Here is a 17,694-nt window from a genome sequence, read left to right as displayed (position 1 = left end):
TCGGTAAGTTCTTAAAGAATCTAGCTCTCGAGCAAACTGCTTCACAACCTCCAGTTTTCTCATCTCCCCTAGGAATTCAGACACTTTCCCTCAAGCTGTCTCCACAACCGTCTTAGCTTTTGGGCTTCCTTTCTCCAAGAGCCATACTCCTCCACACTTGTCATCTATACACAACTAAAGTAACCTCAAGTCCCTCCTGCATTGTACACGGGGTCAGACAAGCCTCAGAGAAGAGCTTTCCTGAGCAGTAAGAGCTTAGGGTCATGATCTCATCTGACATTTTGATTTTCTCAAAAACTAACTTTTGCCCCCAGGAAACATACGAGTATTCATTTTCCTAAGTCTGCTGCTCTCTCAGAGTGTTTGCTGGAAGCATTGCTTTAAAAAAAAAAAAAGTACCAGTAAAAGTTCCTCCCACCAGGAGTCTATTTTTATCAAGCTTTTCAGGTTATTCTAAAGTAACCAGACCAGTGTTAGGGAACTGTTGTGTGTTTCTCTATGTTTCTCTGCGGTTAAACGCACGGGATTGATTCTCTGCTCTGGAGGTCATAGCCTGGCTAGTAAATCGCAGTAGATGCTTCCTCAGGTGTGGTCTGTGTGCAGACTAATCACCCAGTCTGCAAGACTTGTGCTTCCGTAACTCCTTTAACTCCTGTGGGGTCCCTTTAAGGCCACTAGGTGGCAGTTTAGTAAAGGTGTATATGGCAGTGACAGGAAGTCTTTCTGTCCGCTCGATGAATCTCACTCCTATGGCCCCATGCGACCACCAAGTGAGTTTAAGAAACCATCGGAGCCTTGAGTGGTGTAAACCACACCCCCATCCCTTATTACCATTGGCCTTGGCCTTACTGGCCCACTCAGAGACGTCATCCTGAGCCCGTCCGTCTGTGAACACAATGGCCACTCTGGGTACCCGTGCAAAGAGAGGCCTGGCCCCTTCTACTTGGTTAAAACTTCTTTCAAACATGTGTTTCAGGGCCAGCCCGGTCATAGAGCCTTTGCCCATGTACTTCATGTGGGCCACAGCTTTCTTCATGTCTTTGGCTGAGCTGAAGTTTCTCAGGGTAAACTCTGTGCGGACCTGCGTGGAATATTGGAGCAGCCCCACCCGAGCGGCTTTGGGGGAAATCGCCAAGGAATCTATAATTCCAGTCACAAACTGCTTCACAATCTCAAAATTCTCTTCTCCGAGGCTCTTGGACCCATCGATCACAAAGACCAGGTCCACTGGGCCTTCAGTGCATTCTACAGGAACAAAAGGAAAGTGAGATAGTTAAATGATCAAAAATCATTTATGCCAAGAGTAGAAGAAAAGTAAGTTTCAACTGGAGGCATAATAACCACTTTGGAGAATGACCTTTACTCTTTCGATAATACACAGGACAGAAGGTGCTTCATTTACATTCGTAGCCTTTTTCTGAATCAACCGAAAAAAGAATCTCAGACAGTGTGCACGTGGCTCTCCAGCAGATTCCAGGAATATTGGAATAATTTTCCAGCAATGAATGTTTTGTCTCCTCCCCCATATGCTCTTTTATTACAGAACAAAACCAGCCTCCACACACAGAGGGGTGCAGAAGGCTTCGCCAGGAGTAGGTAGAGTGTAAGAGCATCGGGGCAAGAGGTGCCAGACTCCGGCTTTCAGATCTAGGAAAAATGACAGCCTCCCTTGATGGCTGCTTGTTTGTAGGAAGATCACTCAGCTTTCCTTGGACATTTTCTTTTGTTAATTAAGTAATGAGACTGAAACGGAGCTGTGATTTGCTTTCAGAACTTAATTTTCACAGAGTTCCAGAGTTTCAGGGTTGGACAAGACCTTTAAAGGTCACTAGTCCAGTCTTCCCGCTGCTCACATCTTTACTGCATCCCTACCAGTGGCCATCACTCAGCCTGGGCCTGGACACCTCTCCTGATGCGGAACTCTCCACTTCACCAGTGAAGGCCCGTCTGTGGACAGCTCTGCTGTTGATGGTCACGGTAGCTAGCATTTGTCGAGCACTCAGAATGTGTCAGCAGCCGCTAAGCTCCTTTACGTACATGAGGTCAGATATTCCTCATGACGATGCTGTGAGGCATTATCCTTATATTAAATGAAGAAACTGAGACTCAAGAGAAGTTAAATAATTTCTCCAAGGTCACCCAAGTGTATGAATAGGGGGTTCAAATCCAGGTCTGTCTGACCCAAAGCTCATGATCATAACTAATTAATCACATAGATTCTCTGAGAGAAAGTGTCTTTGTCCTCGTGCTGAGCTGCAGCTTCTCCCCCATGTCCTTTCTTTCCCTGGGTGTTGAGGGGGTGTCGTATTGATAAAGGCTAAGTAGGGGAGGGTATAGCTCAGTGGTAGAATGGGTACTTGGCATGCACGAGGTCCTAGGTTCAATCCCCAGTTCTGCCACTCAAAAATAAATTAAATAAATAAATAAATAAATAAATAAATAAATAAATAAATAAACCTAATTACCTAACTCTGCCAAAAAAAAAAAAAAAAGGTTGAGTTGACTGTCACTTTGTTATTTGAATGGTACCTCAAGTCTTTTTTTCTACAAAGATCCCCAGTTTCTTCCTTTACTTTTCACTTGACATCGTACTGAACTTCCTCATCATGATGCTTTCTAAATCTTGTTCATCTCTATTCTCTTTTATTTTTTTCTTAAAAAAATTACATGGAACAAAGTTCAAACATTACAAAGGGTATCTATATTTACCTATACATCTATACTGAAAGGGCATGTATGTTAGAGGGAGCTTTTGCAAAATATGTAAGTGGTACCAAACTATAAAAGCCATTCAGCACCATGTTTTTTTAACCTAAAATATCTTGAGGATACATCTAGAGCTGCTTCATTCCTTTTAATGGCTGTACAGTATTCCCTTGTATAGATGCACCATAATTTATTCAACCAGTATCTTATGGATAGACATTTATCTTATTTTCCATTTTTCACTGCTACCAATAATGCTGCATAGAATATCCCCATATATATATATATAGCTTTGTCAATACATACACTCATTTGTGGGATAAACTCCTAGAAGCAGAACTGCCTTTAAAATATTGCCAAATTGCCCTCCTAAAAGTTGTACCAGTTCAGACATCTAGTGAGAAATTTATAATTGCCTATCACAATATACCTTTGCCAATATAAGGAATCATCAAACTTTCTGATCTCTGATAAGAGGTAAAAAGAATATATTGTAGCTTTAATCTCTCACTATACATTTTACCTTTTCTTTTCCTTTATGGCTTTTATGTTTCATGTCATATTTAGAAAGTTCTCTCCTCTGAGATTGTAAAATAATTCTCTCAAGATTTTTTTTCTGCAACTGCAGCTATTGTTTTTTAAGTTTAAAAGTACAAGTCTTTTCTCCCTCATTCCAGGTATTCTTACTCAGCTAGGATCATTCTAGCCTTTTAGCTGACAGTGAACTTACTGTCAACTAAATCCACAAGTGTTTTCACAAGCGCAGTTAAGCGCTCTCTCCTCCATCCCATATCGATGCACACACATTTGTATCTATGGTAGAACCACAGGTGGGGGATTTATTTCTTGCAAATACTCCAGAAAACAATTGCTCCCAAACCAAATTAAAGCAGAAAGCCAAGTTCAAATTACTTACTTTTGCACCGTCTTCCATCCTCGGCTAGAATAAATCCCTCTGAGCATTTGCAGATGTAGGAATTGCCACGATTAACGCAAATGTGTTCACAGCCATATTGGGTCGATTTGCAGACATCCTTCCCTGAGGGAGACGTAGGAAGTTAAGCAACCCCATCAGTGTAGAAACGAGCTGGACTGAACAGTCACGTTAGGACACATCACAGAAGTAATCCATTTAAAGAAAAAACACCTCTGTTCAAACTTCCTAGCATCCCCCCTTTTGGTCTAATACTCAGAACAGGGCATGGTAAAGGGAGTCTGCCAGACAGCTCTAGTTCCCACGAACCTGAATGGGAAGATGATGGGTGGATCGGGTGTCCTCAACTGATTATTAATTTTTAGAACTGCTTGATGTGCTTTGGGTTTTGATTTCCCCAAGATACTGCTTTTCCCCCAGAGACGTCCCAACACACCAGCTTTAATTGTCTAATGAACATTTCTCGTGTGTGAGGTACTTTCAACTCTTCAAAGTAGCCACAGCCCTTTAATCTTCACAACATCCTGTGGAAAGAGCAGGGCAGGGATAATTGTACCCAAAGTATAAATGAAGAAACTCGGGAAGTTTCAGTGCGCTGCCCAAGGTCATAGAGCCAGGAGATGACCCAGCCGAGGCAGCGTGTTTCCTGAGTGCTCCTCCACGGCAGGAAAACGTGTGGTCCTCTGGTTCTTTCCTGTCATTAGCTTCCTAAAAGGAGACGCTTCTGACAAAATTGGCATCAGTGACTACAGATCCTTCTGGAAGTGGGAACAGTGGGATTTGATTTAGTGATCGAATTCCAGAGGGAGAAGTTATACCTTGGTACAACAGCTCAATTTTATTGAGCAAAAAGTATGGTGAATGAAGCAATGGTGCATGTGTGTACGCCCCCGCTTACAGAAGCAGAAGCATGAACAGATGGCTCAGGCAGACAGGATGGGCAGAACTGCAGCCATGGTCTCCACAGAAGGACACCACAGTATGAAGGCAAAACACAGGATCGTGCAGGGAGCCCTGTGGAGTTGGGCCAGGGTCCCATGGGCATCCCAGGAGTCAGTTTTTCAAACAGAACTTCTTGCTAATGGTAGGAGCCCCTCTTCCTGGTGGAAGAATGAGCTGTGAGTTCTCTCCAACCCCGCTGTGTTGGCCTGAGGAGGTCGCCAGTTACCTCAGGAACCTGCGAGGAAATCCCCCAAAATCAACCTCAACAGCAAATGAATTTATTTTGCCTTAAAAAAAGGGCCATCCTGCCTCCTGGACCAGAGCATCACAAAAGGAAGTAGACAGGGTCAAAACCCCCAAAAGTAGGGATTAACAGCTCATCCCCCCCGCCCCCCGCCCAAGTAGGGACTCACAGCTCAGAACCACAGTGGAGGGGAATCCCGACCCTGTGCTTGTTCACTGTCCACCTCACTGAGCTCGGGTGTCCCCGTCCCTTCCTTTGGGAGCCGTGACAGTTCATTTCATGTGTCACCTTGGCTAGGCTGTAGTCTCCAGTTGTTTGGTCAAACACCAGTCTAGATCTTGCTGTGAAGCTATTTTTTTTAGAAGAGATTAACATTTAAATCAGAAGACTTTGAAAGCAGATTATCTTCTATAACGTGGGTGGGCCTTATCTTGAAGGCTGTCAGAGGAAAAAGACTGAATTCCTCCGGCAAAGAGGGAATTCTGCTTCCAGACTGCCTGTTTGTTTTGTTTTGCTTTAAATTAATTAATTAATTAATTATTTTGAAATTGAAGTATAGTTAATTTACAATGTTGTGTTAGTTTCTGGTATATATATATAGTGATTCAGTCTTATATATTAAAAAGAAAAAAATATATATATACACTCTTTCAGATTCTTTTTCATTATAGGTTATTATAAAATATTGAATATAGTTCTCTGTTGTTTATTTTATATGTAATAGTATCTGCAAATCCCAACCTAAATATCCACAAACAGATGAGTGGATAAAGAAGATGTGGTGTATACATATACAATGGAATATTACTCAGGCATAAAAAAGAATGAAATAATACCATTTGCAGCAAATGGATGGACCTAGAGATTACCATATTAAATAAATTGGATAGAGAAAGAAAAATATCATATGATATCATTTATATGTGGAGTTTAAAAAAATAACAGAAATGAACTTATTTACAAACCAGATTGCCTTTGGATTAGAGCTGCAACATCAGTTCTTCCCTGGGTAGCCAGACTGCCAGGCTGCCCTGCAGATTCTCTACCTACCTATCTACACACACACACACACACACACATACAAACACATATACATTTTATTGGTTCTGTTTCTCTGGAGAACCCTAAGACACCTTCCACGTAAACTCTCAATCTATTCTGAGTGACCTGCAGAAGCAAATGATAGAGAGAATGGATATAAAGACCCACAGAAAATCCCTCTGGCCTTTCTCCCACCTTCTGCCCTTACTTTTCCAAGAAGAAACAGCACAATAATTATCCTCTGATCTTCACAGTGATTGCTGGCAGAGATTATAACCCCATCCAACGACCAGCCAGACACTGTGCTAAGCTCTAGGCACCCACACAAGTCCTGCGGAAAGGGCCTACAGCTGGGAGGAAGTGAAAAGCAGCACAGAGCCTAACAACCCAGGACTTGACTGAGAAAGTCCTAAAGAACTTAACATCTATTGTCCTGATCACTTGCACAACACTTTCAGAGCACCCAGAGCAGGAACTCATAATAGTGACACTGAAATAAAGGAAGACTTTCAATATCAAGTGAAATTCTATAACTGTCCAAGTTCAGCAGCCATAAAAGTCTACCTCTACCGTGAAGCCACTTACTTCTGCAGTGCTTCCCATCCTCGGCGAGGCGGAATCCCTCCAAACACTTGCAGATGTATGATTTGTCACTGTTCACACAAATGTGTTCACAGCCATGGTCTACTGCTTGGCAGACATCTCTCTCTGAGGACAACAGAGCAAGTTAAAATCATTTCACCAGTGTAAAATCTCCCTGGGCTTCACCTGGGAGGATCCAACCATCTCAGCCACCTGAGCTCAGTGATCCATGGGGTAGGGGGGAGGCAGACTTGGGGGGGGGAGTTCAGCAGCTCTAATTTGGGCTAACTCTCCAAACTTCCTCACTGTCATCACCACCATCATTCACCAGCACCTACTTCAGTGTCTCATAAAAATGCAATCCATCATCTGCTTTCTGCAGAGGCGTCTTGTGATCTCAGAAAGGAAGCACTGCTGGTATGATTACTTAGGAGATTAAACTTCAATTTAGATTAGTGGCACTGAAGTCTAATTTTGCCTTTTGCCCTGACATATGACATTGGAGAATCACTGAGCCTCTTCGAGCCTTACCATTCCTTTCTAAAAATAGAGAGTAATAATTCCAGTTACCCATCTTGTCTTCAAATGTGTCGATACAAGTTGCTCTTTGTAAAGTGCTTGGAGAAGCCTGAGAAAAAGATGACTGATAGGGGTGGAAATCATTTGCTCACGATTCACAGTCCCCTCTGATGATACAGAGACGTGTTTTGGTCCCATCTACAAGGCCTTGCTTTCTTTTTTTTTTTTTGGCCTTGCTTTCTGAGATATAAGAATGGCCTCACCATAAAGTGGTCTCTAAGCGGCATTTGTGCCACCAGAAACAATAATGACAACAGTATTAAAGACAAAGAAACAGAGGCTCCGAGAAGTTAAGGAACTTGCCCAGAGAATAAATGGCAGAGCTGGAAGCTGACAGAATCCTGGATTTCAGACTGGGTATCTTTCCATGAGAGCACACTGCCAACCCTCTCTTCCTTGCCACAGGGCAAAAATGAGTGCCTTTAGTTGTAGCTCTGGCATTGATTCTTAATTTGTCCATTTGTTTCCTTTATTAAAAAGGAACTTTATTTTTTTTAGGACAGTTTTTTAGATCTGCAGAAAAACTGAAGATAGTATAGAGTTCCCATAAACCCCACACCCAGTTTACACTATTATTAACATCTCACATGCATGCGATACATTTATTACAATTAATGGACCAGTACTGATACAGTACTATCAACCAAAGTGCTTAGTTTATTTACATTTCCTTAGTTTTCACCTGATGTCAGTTTTTCTGATCCAGGATCCCACATTACATTTAGTGGTCTTGTGGTTTTTGACAGTAACTGATTTACACAGAGATCAGGGTGGTAGATTTCATGCAGAAGTCAGACATAGTAACGTGAGCCAACTCCAGTAAAAACTTACTTCTGCAGGTTTTCCCATCTCCACGGAGTATATATCCTTCAAAGCATCGGCACACAAAAGAGTCTCTGCTGCTTACACACAAATGCTCACAACCATGGTTCCCCAAAGCACAAGGGTCCAATTCTGAGAATCCAATTGGAATTAGAGAAACAGAAAAAAATGATTCATACATTAGTGATTTATTCAATCTTCTAAGATATTTCAGGCACCTTAGTTGAAAGCCGTACTTCATCCCACAGGGCACATTTCAAAATAGGAAGCATGTCTATGAGAAAAAATTCTTAATATATAGAGAGCACATGAAATAATATGATCATCTCCATAGGAAAAATGAAGAAAAAGACATGAAAAGACAATTCACAAAAGAAGAGATATAAATGGCTTATAAATATTAGAAAATATTCCACTTCATTGGTTATCATATAACTGTCATGTCAACTTATCTATGTATCTGCTTATGCATTCATGCATGTGTCCCACTTAGGTCCTCCATCCGTTCGTTCATTCAGTCATGGAATATTTCATGAGTGCCTTCTCTCCAAGTTAGGCACCCTTGTAGGCTCTGGGGATGTGACAATGAATAAAACCAAGTTTTTGCTTTTGTGAAGCTTACACGTGGCAGCAGGAGTGGGACGAAAGAGGGGGAAAGACAAAAGACAGACAAATATGTAAGTCAGATGGGGAAGGTGCTATGCAGAAAAGCAGGATAAGGGGATGGAGAGTGCCCGCTGGCTTGGGGCACGGGGAAGGCTGCTTATTCTTTCACGCTGTAGTCAGAGAAGGTGAGCAGAGCCCTGAAGAAAGAGAGTACATGGTATCTGGAAAGAACAGCACCCCCCAGGAAGAAAAGCATCTGCAAGTGGCAGTGGTAGGAGTAACTTGGCACATTTCAGGAAAGGCAAGGAGACCAGGGGGACCAGGCAGGGGATGAGCAGGCACAGACCACGTGGGATCCAAGGGCAGTGGTCGCATGTGAGTGAGAAGGAGCCGCTGGAGGGTTTTGAGCAGTGGAGTGACACGAACTGACTTTATTGTAAAAAGACCACTGTGTACAGAATGGGGTGCAGGTAAGGCTGATGCGTGGGGAGCAGAAAGAAACCTATTGCACTAATCCTGGTGGCCCATACAGGCTGGTGACAGGGGTCAGATTATAGCTATATTTTGAAGGTAGAGCATACAAGCTTTGCTGATGGGTTGATATAAAGAGTTCATCTTCACACGGATATAACAGAAGAGTCATGGATGACCCTGAGGTTACGGGACTGAGCAACTGAAAAATGAACTGCATTGCCACCCATACGTGTAGGACAGCTTCTGTGGGAGCAGGTTTATGAACTTGTGAAAACCAGGCAGATATTTTAAAAACCTGATACTGAGGACAGGTGGAAAGTGACTTTTTATAAGAACCAAACATAATTCTGAGAGTCACCTCAATCATTTTAGATTGAGTAGAATTTCTACAATGGACATGCTTTGAGGGTATTAAATAAATGCTCCAAAGCACATAATCACTTTTATGGTCAGGCACAGACCATATACTTTTATCTAAGATATTTTTGCAGTTTTTTTTTTTTTTTTGAAGGGAGTCCTGGGAACCACTCTATGGGTTAATTAAAGCAGCTGTTGTTATTCTCATTTACCCACCAGGGAAACTACAGTTTGGGGAAACTAATGTCTTGCCAACATCAATTGCTAATAAGTGACAGCACCAGATTAAAAATGTAATCTTCTGATAATAAATCCCATGCTTTCCCCAACCACACTACGTTGCTCTATTCTAAAGTAAGCTTTCAAACATGAAGGGAATTTTGCTCGTCTTCGTTTGGGCAGAAGCACTGCCAAAATCTTTGAACAATGGGAAAGTGTTACATTAACTAAAATTATAACTGCAGAAGACAGTCAAAGCAGGGCTGGACACTCCTCCTTACTCTGAATAGGACTTACTTCTCTGGGCACAACCTAGACTCATTATTAATGCAGAACATTTCCCGACGGCTTGGGGTAATTCCTCTCGTAGTGCTGAGTGGAAATACAATTGAGTGATCCATAATAGAGACAGCTGGCTGGCTGTGGAGGTGAGCGTTTTTTTCCTCACCATGCATTTATATTAAGGATACTGCATTTTCCAGCATAATAAAATAGCTATATAGCTTTCAGGCCAGCCTCGTCAAGCCATCATCCAGACAGACCCTCCCCTGGCCCCCAATCATCCCTTCTTTTGGGGGCTTCCCCAATGCCCTGTCCTGTCCCTTTAGATCCATCTCAGACTGTCATTTGGAAGAGTGGGTGAGTCTTCCCGCACAGACCCTGCAAGGCCACTGGCCCCCAGGCTTTCCCGAGCTGAGCCTTGATGGTCTGAGTCTGTACCTGGCAGACAGGCACCGCTTTCCTTTATCAGGGGCCTGCTGAGCCTGAAGCCACTGTTCACAGGGGGGCATCTTCACCCTTGGCTGCAGACTATCCCAGGGGTTCCCAGCCCTGCTTCTGAGCTCTCCTGGGCTTTTTGCATGATTTAAAAGCAGGTAGAGAGTTAGGGTTTTTAACCTTACCCCTCCTTACCCTCTCAGAGCATCTCATCAAGAGAGAGTAGGACAGTGGTGAGTTCTCAACCTCTGAGCATCAGTCACCTGCAAGATTATTTTAGACGCAAATTCAGGTCCATGATTCAAAATTCAAACAAATTAAGGGCAGATTTCCCCAATGGAGGGCGATCTGGCAATATCTACCAAAATTACAAAATATACCTTTGACCCAGCAACTTCACTGCTGGAATTCTCTCCTGCAGATACCCTGGCACCATATGAAGGGATATACTTCCAAGTTATTCATGGCAGCATTGTTTATAATAATGAAAAGTGGGAAGCAACCCAAGTGCCCACAGCTGGTCATGAGACAAACTGAACAAATATTCTACATGATGAGACATTAAACAGCTATAAAAAGAATGATGTTGGGAGGGCATAGCTCAGTGGTAAAGCACATGCTTAGCATGCACAGGGTTCTGGATTCAATCCCCAGTACCTCCATTAAAACAAACAAACAAACAAAAAGAATGAGGAAGTTCTCTATGTGATGATGATTTGAAGAAATCTCCAATAAATATCATTGAGAGAAGGGGAAAAAAGGCAGAGAATGGGGCATACAGTATACCATTTTGTGTGTGTGTGTAAGGAAAGGGAAAAATAAAAATAGATATCTGTATTGGCTTTTATTCACATAAAGAAACACAAAGGATAAATAATACAGTAATAAAAATTGAATATTGGCTATCTGTTGCTATGAACAAGCTACTCCCAAACTTGGCAGCTTAAAGCAACATTCATTATCTCACACAGTTCCTGAGGGCCTGGACTCCGGGAGTGGCTTAGCTGGGAGGTTCTGGCTCAGGCTCAGGGTCTCTCTTGTGGCTGTGGTCAAGCTGTCCACTAAGGCTGCACTGATGTCAACGCTCAGCTGGAGCTGGAGGATCTGCTTCCGAGCTCACTCGTGTATGTATTGGCCTCCATTTCTCACTGGCTGTGGGCCGAAGGCTTCAGATCCTCACCATGTGGGCCTCTCCACAGGGCTGCTCCCAACATGGCTTCCCCCAGACTGAGTGATTCAAGAAGTGAGACAGAGTTCTCAAGAAGGCAGCCACAGTGTCTTTTATAACTTACTTGGAGACGTGACACACAATTGTGATTTCTATATGCTATTGGTCATAGAGCCCAACAGCGAAGGAGGGAAGGCATGTGTGTGAATTCAGGAGCTGGGGATCACCAGGGGCCATCCCGGAGGCTGCCTGCCACCAGTTACTGATGGGAGGTGGAGGGAGGCAATAGGGTGGAAGGGCTCGGGTAGGAGCCTAACTTCTTAACATATGTCTTTTTATATTGTTTTTATTTTAAAACCATATAAACCTTTCACCCATTCTAAAAATAAAATAAAATTTAATCAACAACAAAAATCTTATAAAAATACAATTCTCTCTCTTTGATACCCTACATCATTATTTTTAAAGGCTGCACCATAATTCATTTAACCAGTTTCTTACTGGAAGGACACTTAGGTCGTTCCCAGTCTTTGCCGTTACAAACATCATTGCAATGGGTATTCATGCCAATAGTTCTGCATACAAGGTGGATGCATATCTGAAAGAGAAACACCTAGAAGTGGAATTGCCTACTTAAAGGGTATGAACATTTACAAGTGGATACATGTTTTCAAACTGTCCTCCAAGGAGGTTCCACCAATCAATGTAAGAGTCTCTGTTTCAGGGCTCTAAGGTGCTGCCTGGGCTTTTGGATGGTTTAAAAGCCCCACAGATGATTCCAATAAACCACCAGGGGTGAGATGCTGGCAGTGGACCCAGAACTTTTGTTCAGAGACCTTTCCAAGTGTCCGGGTTATTCTGCACCCCCACCATCATGAACCCAACGCCATCATCTTTCTCTTGGGCCGTTGCATCACTTACTAACTGCGTCTCCACACACCTGTTTCCACTCCCTTCTCCCCGACTTTGCCTGAGTCCTTTTTACAAAATGTGGCTCTGCTCACATCACTCCCTCCCTCTGCCTGAGACCCTTTAGTGCTTCCTGAGAGTCTGTGGATGGCACACAGAATCGCTGGTGAGGCTTGCAGGACCTACCCTGCAGCCTCATCTCAGCCACGCTCCCCGGGCTGAGAACTTTCTTTTAGTACCTCATACCTCACTACCAAGCCAGGAGCCTCCCTGCACAAGACTCTGCACAGCCATTCCTCTCCTCTCCTTCCTCCTCCACCTCTTCCAGATGTCTCCCTGGACATGAGTGTCCGCTGTGCTGCGGGCAGAGGGGCAATTAGATCACAGATCTATCACCTCCATGTCCCCTGGTCCAGCTGCACGTCCAGTGGTCATCCTAGTTCAGCAGAGTCTGCTCAGATAGGCTGGGAGATTCTTGGGAGACAAAGTAAAGTAGTTTTCTCAAGGGAGGCCTGGCCTCCAAAAAGTTTAAAGTAACTCTAAATACTGCAGGTGATCTGTCCCAGCGGCTTCTCCAGGCTCACCTCTCTCCAGCCTGCCTCTTGCACTCAGCACTCAGTACTCAGCACTCGGTATAGTCAGCTTCCTTCAATTCATTCTCTGGACCCTGGTTTACATGTGCTGTTTCCTAAGCCTGGAAAGACTGCCCCGCTCTGTCTTACTCCATTCGAGCTACTGTAACAAAATACCACAGACCAGTGGCTTATGAACAACAGAAATGTATTGCTCACAGTTCTGGAGGCTGGAAGTCTGAGACAAGGGTGCCAGCGTGGTTGGGTGAGAGCCCTCTTCAGGGTCACAGACTTCCTGTATGCTCACACGGGAAAGTAGCTGGAGAGCTCTGTGGGCACAAGTCCCATTCGCAAAGGCCCCACCCTCACGACCTAATCACCTCCCAAAGGCCCCTCCTCCTAACACCGTCACCTTTGGGGGTTAGACTTTCAACATGTGAATTTGTGGGGTACACAAACTTTCACTCCATAACACCCTCCCTCGCTGGCTAGCTCCCTCCATCCATGTCCAGGTGTCACATCAAACATCTCTTTCTCGGGAGACCTTCTTAAGTCTAAGTGAGGGTCTGCCTGCCGCATTCCCCTGTGACACCTCTTCTTCCCACATCTTGACTCTTGTCACATGGAACGGATGATAAATCCTTAATGTCCTTCCCTGAGAAGCTTTAAACTCTGTCAGGGCAGAAACTGAACCTGCATCAACCCCAGGGATGCCCAGTACCCAGCACAATATGACCAGCACAATGCAGGTACATGGTAAATACCTGCGGAGACTGAGAATCCATGAATCAAAAGCTTAAGGAAGTACTTAGGCTCAAATCCAGAGATGAGAGTGAGGACAGACTTCTCTCTGGGAGTCAGCACTCAAGGAAATGGATAAGAAGACTTAGGAGAAATCTCAGGATGCAGGAAGAAAACATTTTCCCTCTAAAAGAAGGGTCTTTTTTTTTTTAAACACATAAGGAGGGGGGTCTACATGTTAGTGAAACCCTCATCGTGAATGGGGTCTGTGATTTGTGATCAAGATGCTCAGAAGTTTCAGGATGCGGCACAGGTTTTTAGGCCCAGGTCTAACAGCCCCCCTGTGCTCCTCACGTCTGGATTCCACATCTGGTGACTCACGCCTGTCTGTGGTGCAGAAATCATAGGGTAATGTGTTCCGAAGACTCACACCTCTGTGGCGATGACGGACAGTGATCCTGTGTCTGGGGCTCCACGGAGAAGGCTATTAAAACCAACCCCAGTCCCAGAGGGAGAAAGCCACAGTGGCCGCCTGCCAAGAGGGTGACCAAGGCCAAGAGAGAATTACACAATTCGCTGGCTTTTTTTTTTTTTTAAATAATAAAACTAGGAGCAGCCATTCATTTGATTATTCTGTAGACTTTTTCTCAGACCAGAAGCAGCTGAACTGAGATGTATTTTCAGAGGGCATGTCACACTGGGCAAGAGATCTCAAAATCAGGAGACCCGGGTTCCAGTCCTGACTCTGTCACTGATCCCTGGGGCCAGCTTGGGGGTACCAGTTTCCTCCCTGCGCCTGTTTCCCACAAAAGAAAGAAAGAACCCTAAGCTCTCAGTTCCGTAAAATCTCTAATGTGAACAGACAAGGGTAAAGGTCCCCTCACTCTCTGCTATGGGCTGAATCGCATCCCTCCCAACACTGGCCCCACGCCCAAATTCATAGGTTGAAGCCCTAACCCCCAGTGGGGTGGTATTTGGAGATGGGGCCCTTGGGAGGTGATCAGGGACAGGCGAGGTCATGAGGGTGGGGCCCCCTGATAGGATTAGTGCCCTTCTAAGAAGAGGCACAGAAGAGCTTACTCTCTCTCCGTCTTGGGAGGACACAGCGAGAAGGCACCCATCTGCAAGCCAAGAGGAGGGTTCTTACCAGAATGTGACCACACTGGCACCTTGGTCTTGGACTTTCAGTCTCCAGGACTGTAAGAAAATACATTTCTGTTGTTTAAGCCACCCAGCCTATGGCATTTTGTGATGGCAGCCCGAGCAGACTAGTACACTCCTCCTCCTTGCTCAGGGTTGCTTTTGCCCTTCAGAATCAAGCAGAGAGACATCAGGTCTGAAAAGGTCTTTCTTTGGACACCCACCTCTGGTGGCCAGAGTAGGAGTATTCCCAGCTGAAATTCCCAGTGCTCTATGCTTGTGGCTCAGATCCCCACTAGTGTCCTCCACTTGCTAGAAGAAGGCAGTCCCTGGGCTTCTGAGTCTGACTCCTCCCAAGATGGTCCATGTCTGGGGTCCGGCAAGGGGAGCCGGCCTGGCCCTGGGAGCTGGGTGTCCAGGCAGCAAGGCAGGCTGCTACCTCAGCCCTCTCCTCAGTGCGGGGCAGTCTAACGGTGGGAGTTAAGACCAGAACAAGAATACCTGAGGGTTCAAGGCAATTTATAAGCCCCCAAAGCACATCAATGAATGTCTCTCCCCGTGCCACACAGTGGCCCTAAGAAAGAGGCAGAAATGATCACTCCCAGCTTACAGATGAACAACCAGCCCAAGAGGGTCAATTCCCTTGCTCGGTGTGGAAGCCCCAAGATTTAAATTCAATCTTCGGGCTCTTAATTCAGTGTTCTTTCTACTCCATCACAAATCTAGATCTGTGCACATATGGGGCCACAAGAAGTCCTAAGGGAGCCTGCCTGCAGGGGGTGGAGCAGAGCGGCTCCCAGCTGGCAAGGAGGGCAGGAAGTTCTCTGTGGGGGTGATGCTGGACCTGGGCCAGGTTTCCACCACTGGGGACGGGATAGGGAGGTTGTCCTCAGTGGAGACAGGAGGGGCTGGAGGTTCAGGACCTGCTCAGAGAAGAGGAGAGCTGGCTGCCCCTGCCCCACCCCAAAGAACCAGAGGGAGCAGGGAAGACCTGGGGTGGGGCTCAGGAGGTGGAGGAGGGGGGTTCTCTGACACTGCCAAATCAGAAGCTTAATTGGAAACATATTTGAGGAGACAATAGAGGGCCACTGAAGGTTACTGAGCAGGGGTGGACCCTGTGCCAGGTGCCACAGGAGAAAAGGCAAGTAGACGGCTTCTGTCCATTCACTCTCTCATTCACATCTCCTGGGGGCCAGGCCTGGAACTCAGGCTCCAAATAAGACCTGGTTTCTGACCTCCAGGAGCTCGCAGGCCAGTGGGCTGTGTGCTTCGTGTATATCCAGCCTCCACAGCCTTCCCTGGTGCTGGGATGCCCTTGTGCGAGGTCTACTCAGGGAAACTTCTAGGAGCCAGAGAGAAGAGGAGGCGTTCAGATGCAGCTTGTAGAAAAGACGCCCCCATTCCCCTCCCCACCTCACCCCCCAGCCTGCAGAACCCACTCTCCAAGGCAGGGAAGACTCCTACGAGCCATTGCAGCTTGGGGGCCAGGGGACCGAGAGGAAGGGAGGATGGGCTTCACTCAGGGGCCAGAGAGCCCAAGGGGCCTGCAGGGGTATAGGGATGAGTGTCCACTTTCTTCCAAGGCCCTGGGAACCTGGGTCTGCTCTCCATGCTTCACAGAACCTTCTGGAAAGTGAGTGAAGTGTTGTTCAGGCCACCTGCTCTCAAGGCTCTAAGGAGAGGCTGCCTTCATGAAGGGCCAAGGACATCCTGATCTGCTGAGCCAGGCCTGGCCAAACCCCAACTGGCTCCCCATCCAGAGCCCAGCAAACTTCACTAAAAAGATGCAGTCATTTAATCTGGCATAGAGCTGGGAGACATACATCCCAACCCCCAGGTAACTACGGCCACACTGGAAACACAGCCCATTATCACAGGCCAGGGTGCCAGATGGAATCATCCTGGGACAGACAGTCTTCAAGCTCAATGGGTATGTATCAGGTGGTGGGTAAAATGCATCTCTTATGTCCCACCATTGCCTGAGGAGAGGATAATTCTAACCCATCTGATCATCTCACATCTCATAGAGACACAACAGACATAAATATATACAAATCAAAATTCACTAATTGCTCTGTTGAACATTTACTCACAGGGATAATATCACTGTATCATTTGTCACACACACACATTATAAATGAGAAAACAGGCAACATTTAAAAGTGTCAGTGGCCATAACCCAGATGTGTATGTTGGGAGGGAGGGAGGGGGCACGCGATCATAGAGAGGAGTAGCTTGGAAGGGTCATGAGAATTTCTTAAAAGTCCTGCAACCATTTTATACAGTCAGCTCTTGATTATCATAGTAACAAGGAGGACAAAAGAAAGGCACGAATAATCTAAGACAATGAGAATTAAACCTATTAAAAACCGTGCATCTGGCTTTGGCATGCAGTCAAATGTAGATGCAATTCGACACACCTGCCCTCTTTCTGCGCCCCCTATGCCCAGCCCCTCCCTGGGCTGGCTGTGCTGGCTGCAGCAGCAGGCTGGGAGGCAGCTGGGCAGGCGGCCACAAGCCAGCCTTAAAATTCAAAAATCTATCCCAAATGGGGAAACATTTTCTCACAGGCTGCATGGTTAGAGAGGCACACCCAGTTGGGCACTCAGCTCACCTGCCCAAGTGAACTGATGATATAAAAAGATGGATAAATTAGGTTGCAGCCACAATTGTATCAGCGATGAGGGAACTGGGCCCTAGAACCAGAAAGACCAGGAGGATGGGGAAGGGACATTATAATCCTTTTCCTCCATTTCTGATCCCGTCTCTCAACATGACTATCTTTTTAGTCTATCTTGGTGCACTCAGAAACAGGACTGCAGGGCAGAAAACAGCATTCTTGAGGGAAGAAGAGAGGGATGTCTGGGAGCTTTTTTTTTTTTTTTTTTTTTTTTAAAGTAATGAAGACAGGAATTGAGACCAGCTGCAGGGAAGTATGTAC

General features: G+C 45.4%; 1 protein-coding gene across 2 annotated transcripts in view; it reads right to left on the bottom strand.

The window, feature by feature from the left end:
- Positions 1-17,694, bottom strand: part of MATN2 (matrilin 2) — a 119,653-nt gene that overhangs the window by 5,757 nt on the left and 96,202 nt on the right. For both annotated transcript variants that reach the window (XM_074353221.1, XM_074353220.1), the window contains exons 11-14: positions 7,860-7,982; positions 6,453-6,575; positions 3,623-3,745; positions 832-1,245 (exon numbers count right to left, since the gene is read on the bottom strand). In XM_074353221.1, the coding sequence (XP_074209322.1) occupies positions 832-1,245; positions 3,623-3,745; positions 6,453-6,575; positions 7,860-7,982 (783 nt within the window). The remainder of the gene's footprint in view (positions 1-831; positions 1,246-3,622; positions 3,746-6,452; positions 6,576-7,859; positions 7,983-17,694) is intronic.

Source organism: Camelus bactrianus, chromosome 25 (assembly GCF_048773025.1).
Source record: "Camelus bactrianus isolate YW-2024 breed Bactrian camel chromosome 25, ASM4877302v1, whole genome shotgun sequence".
Classification (NCBI taxonomy): domain Eukaryota; kingdom Metazoa; phylum Chordata; class Mammalia; order Artiodactyla; family Camelidae; genus Camelus; species Camelus bactrianus.
Note: the sequence above shows the minus strand (reverse complement) of the source record. Positions and strands in the feature narration are given on the sequence as shown.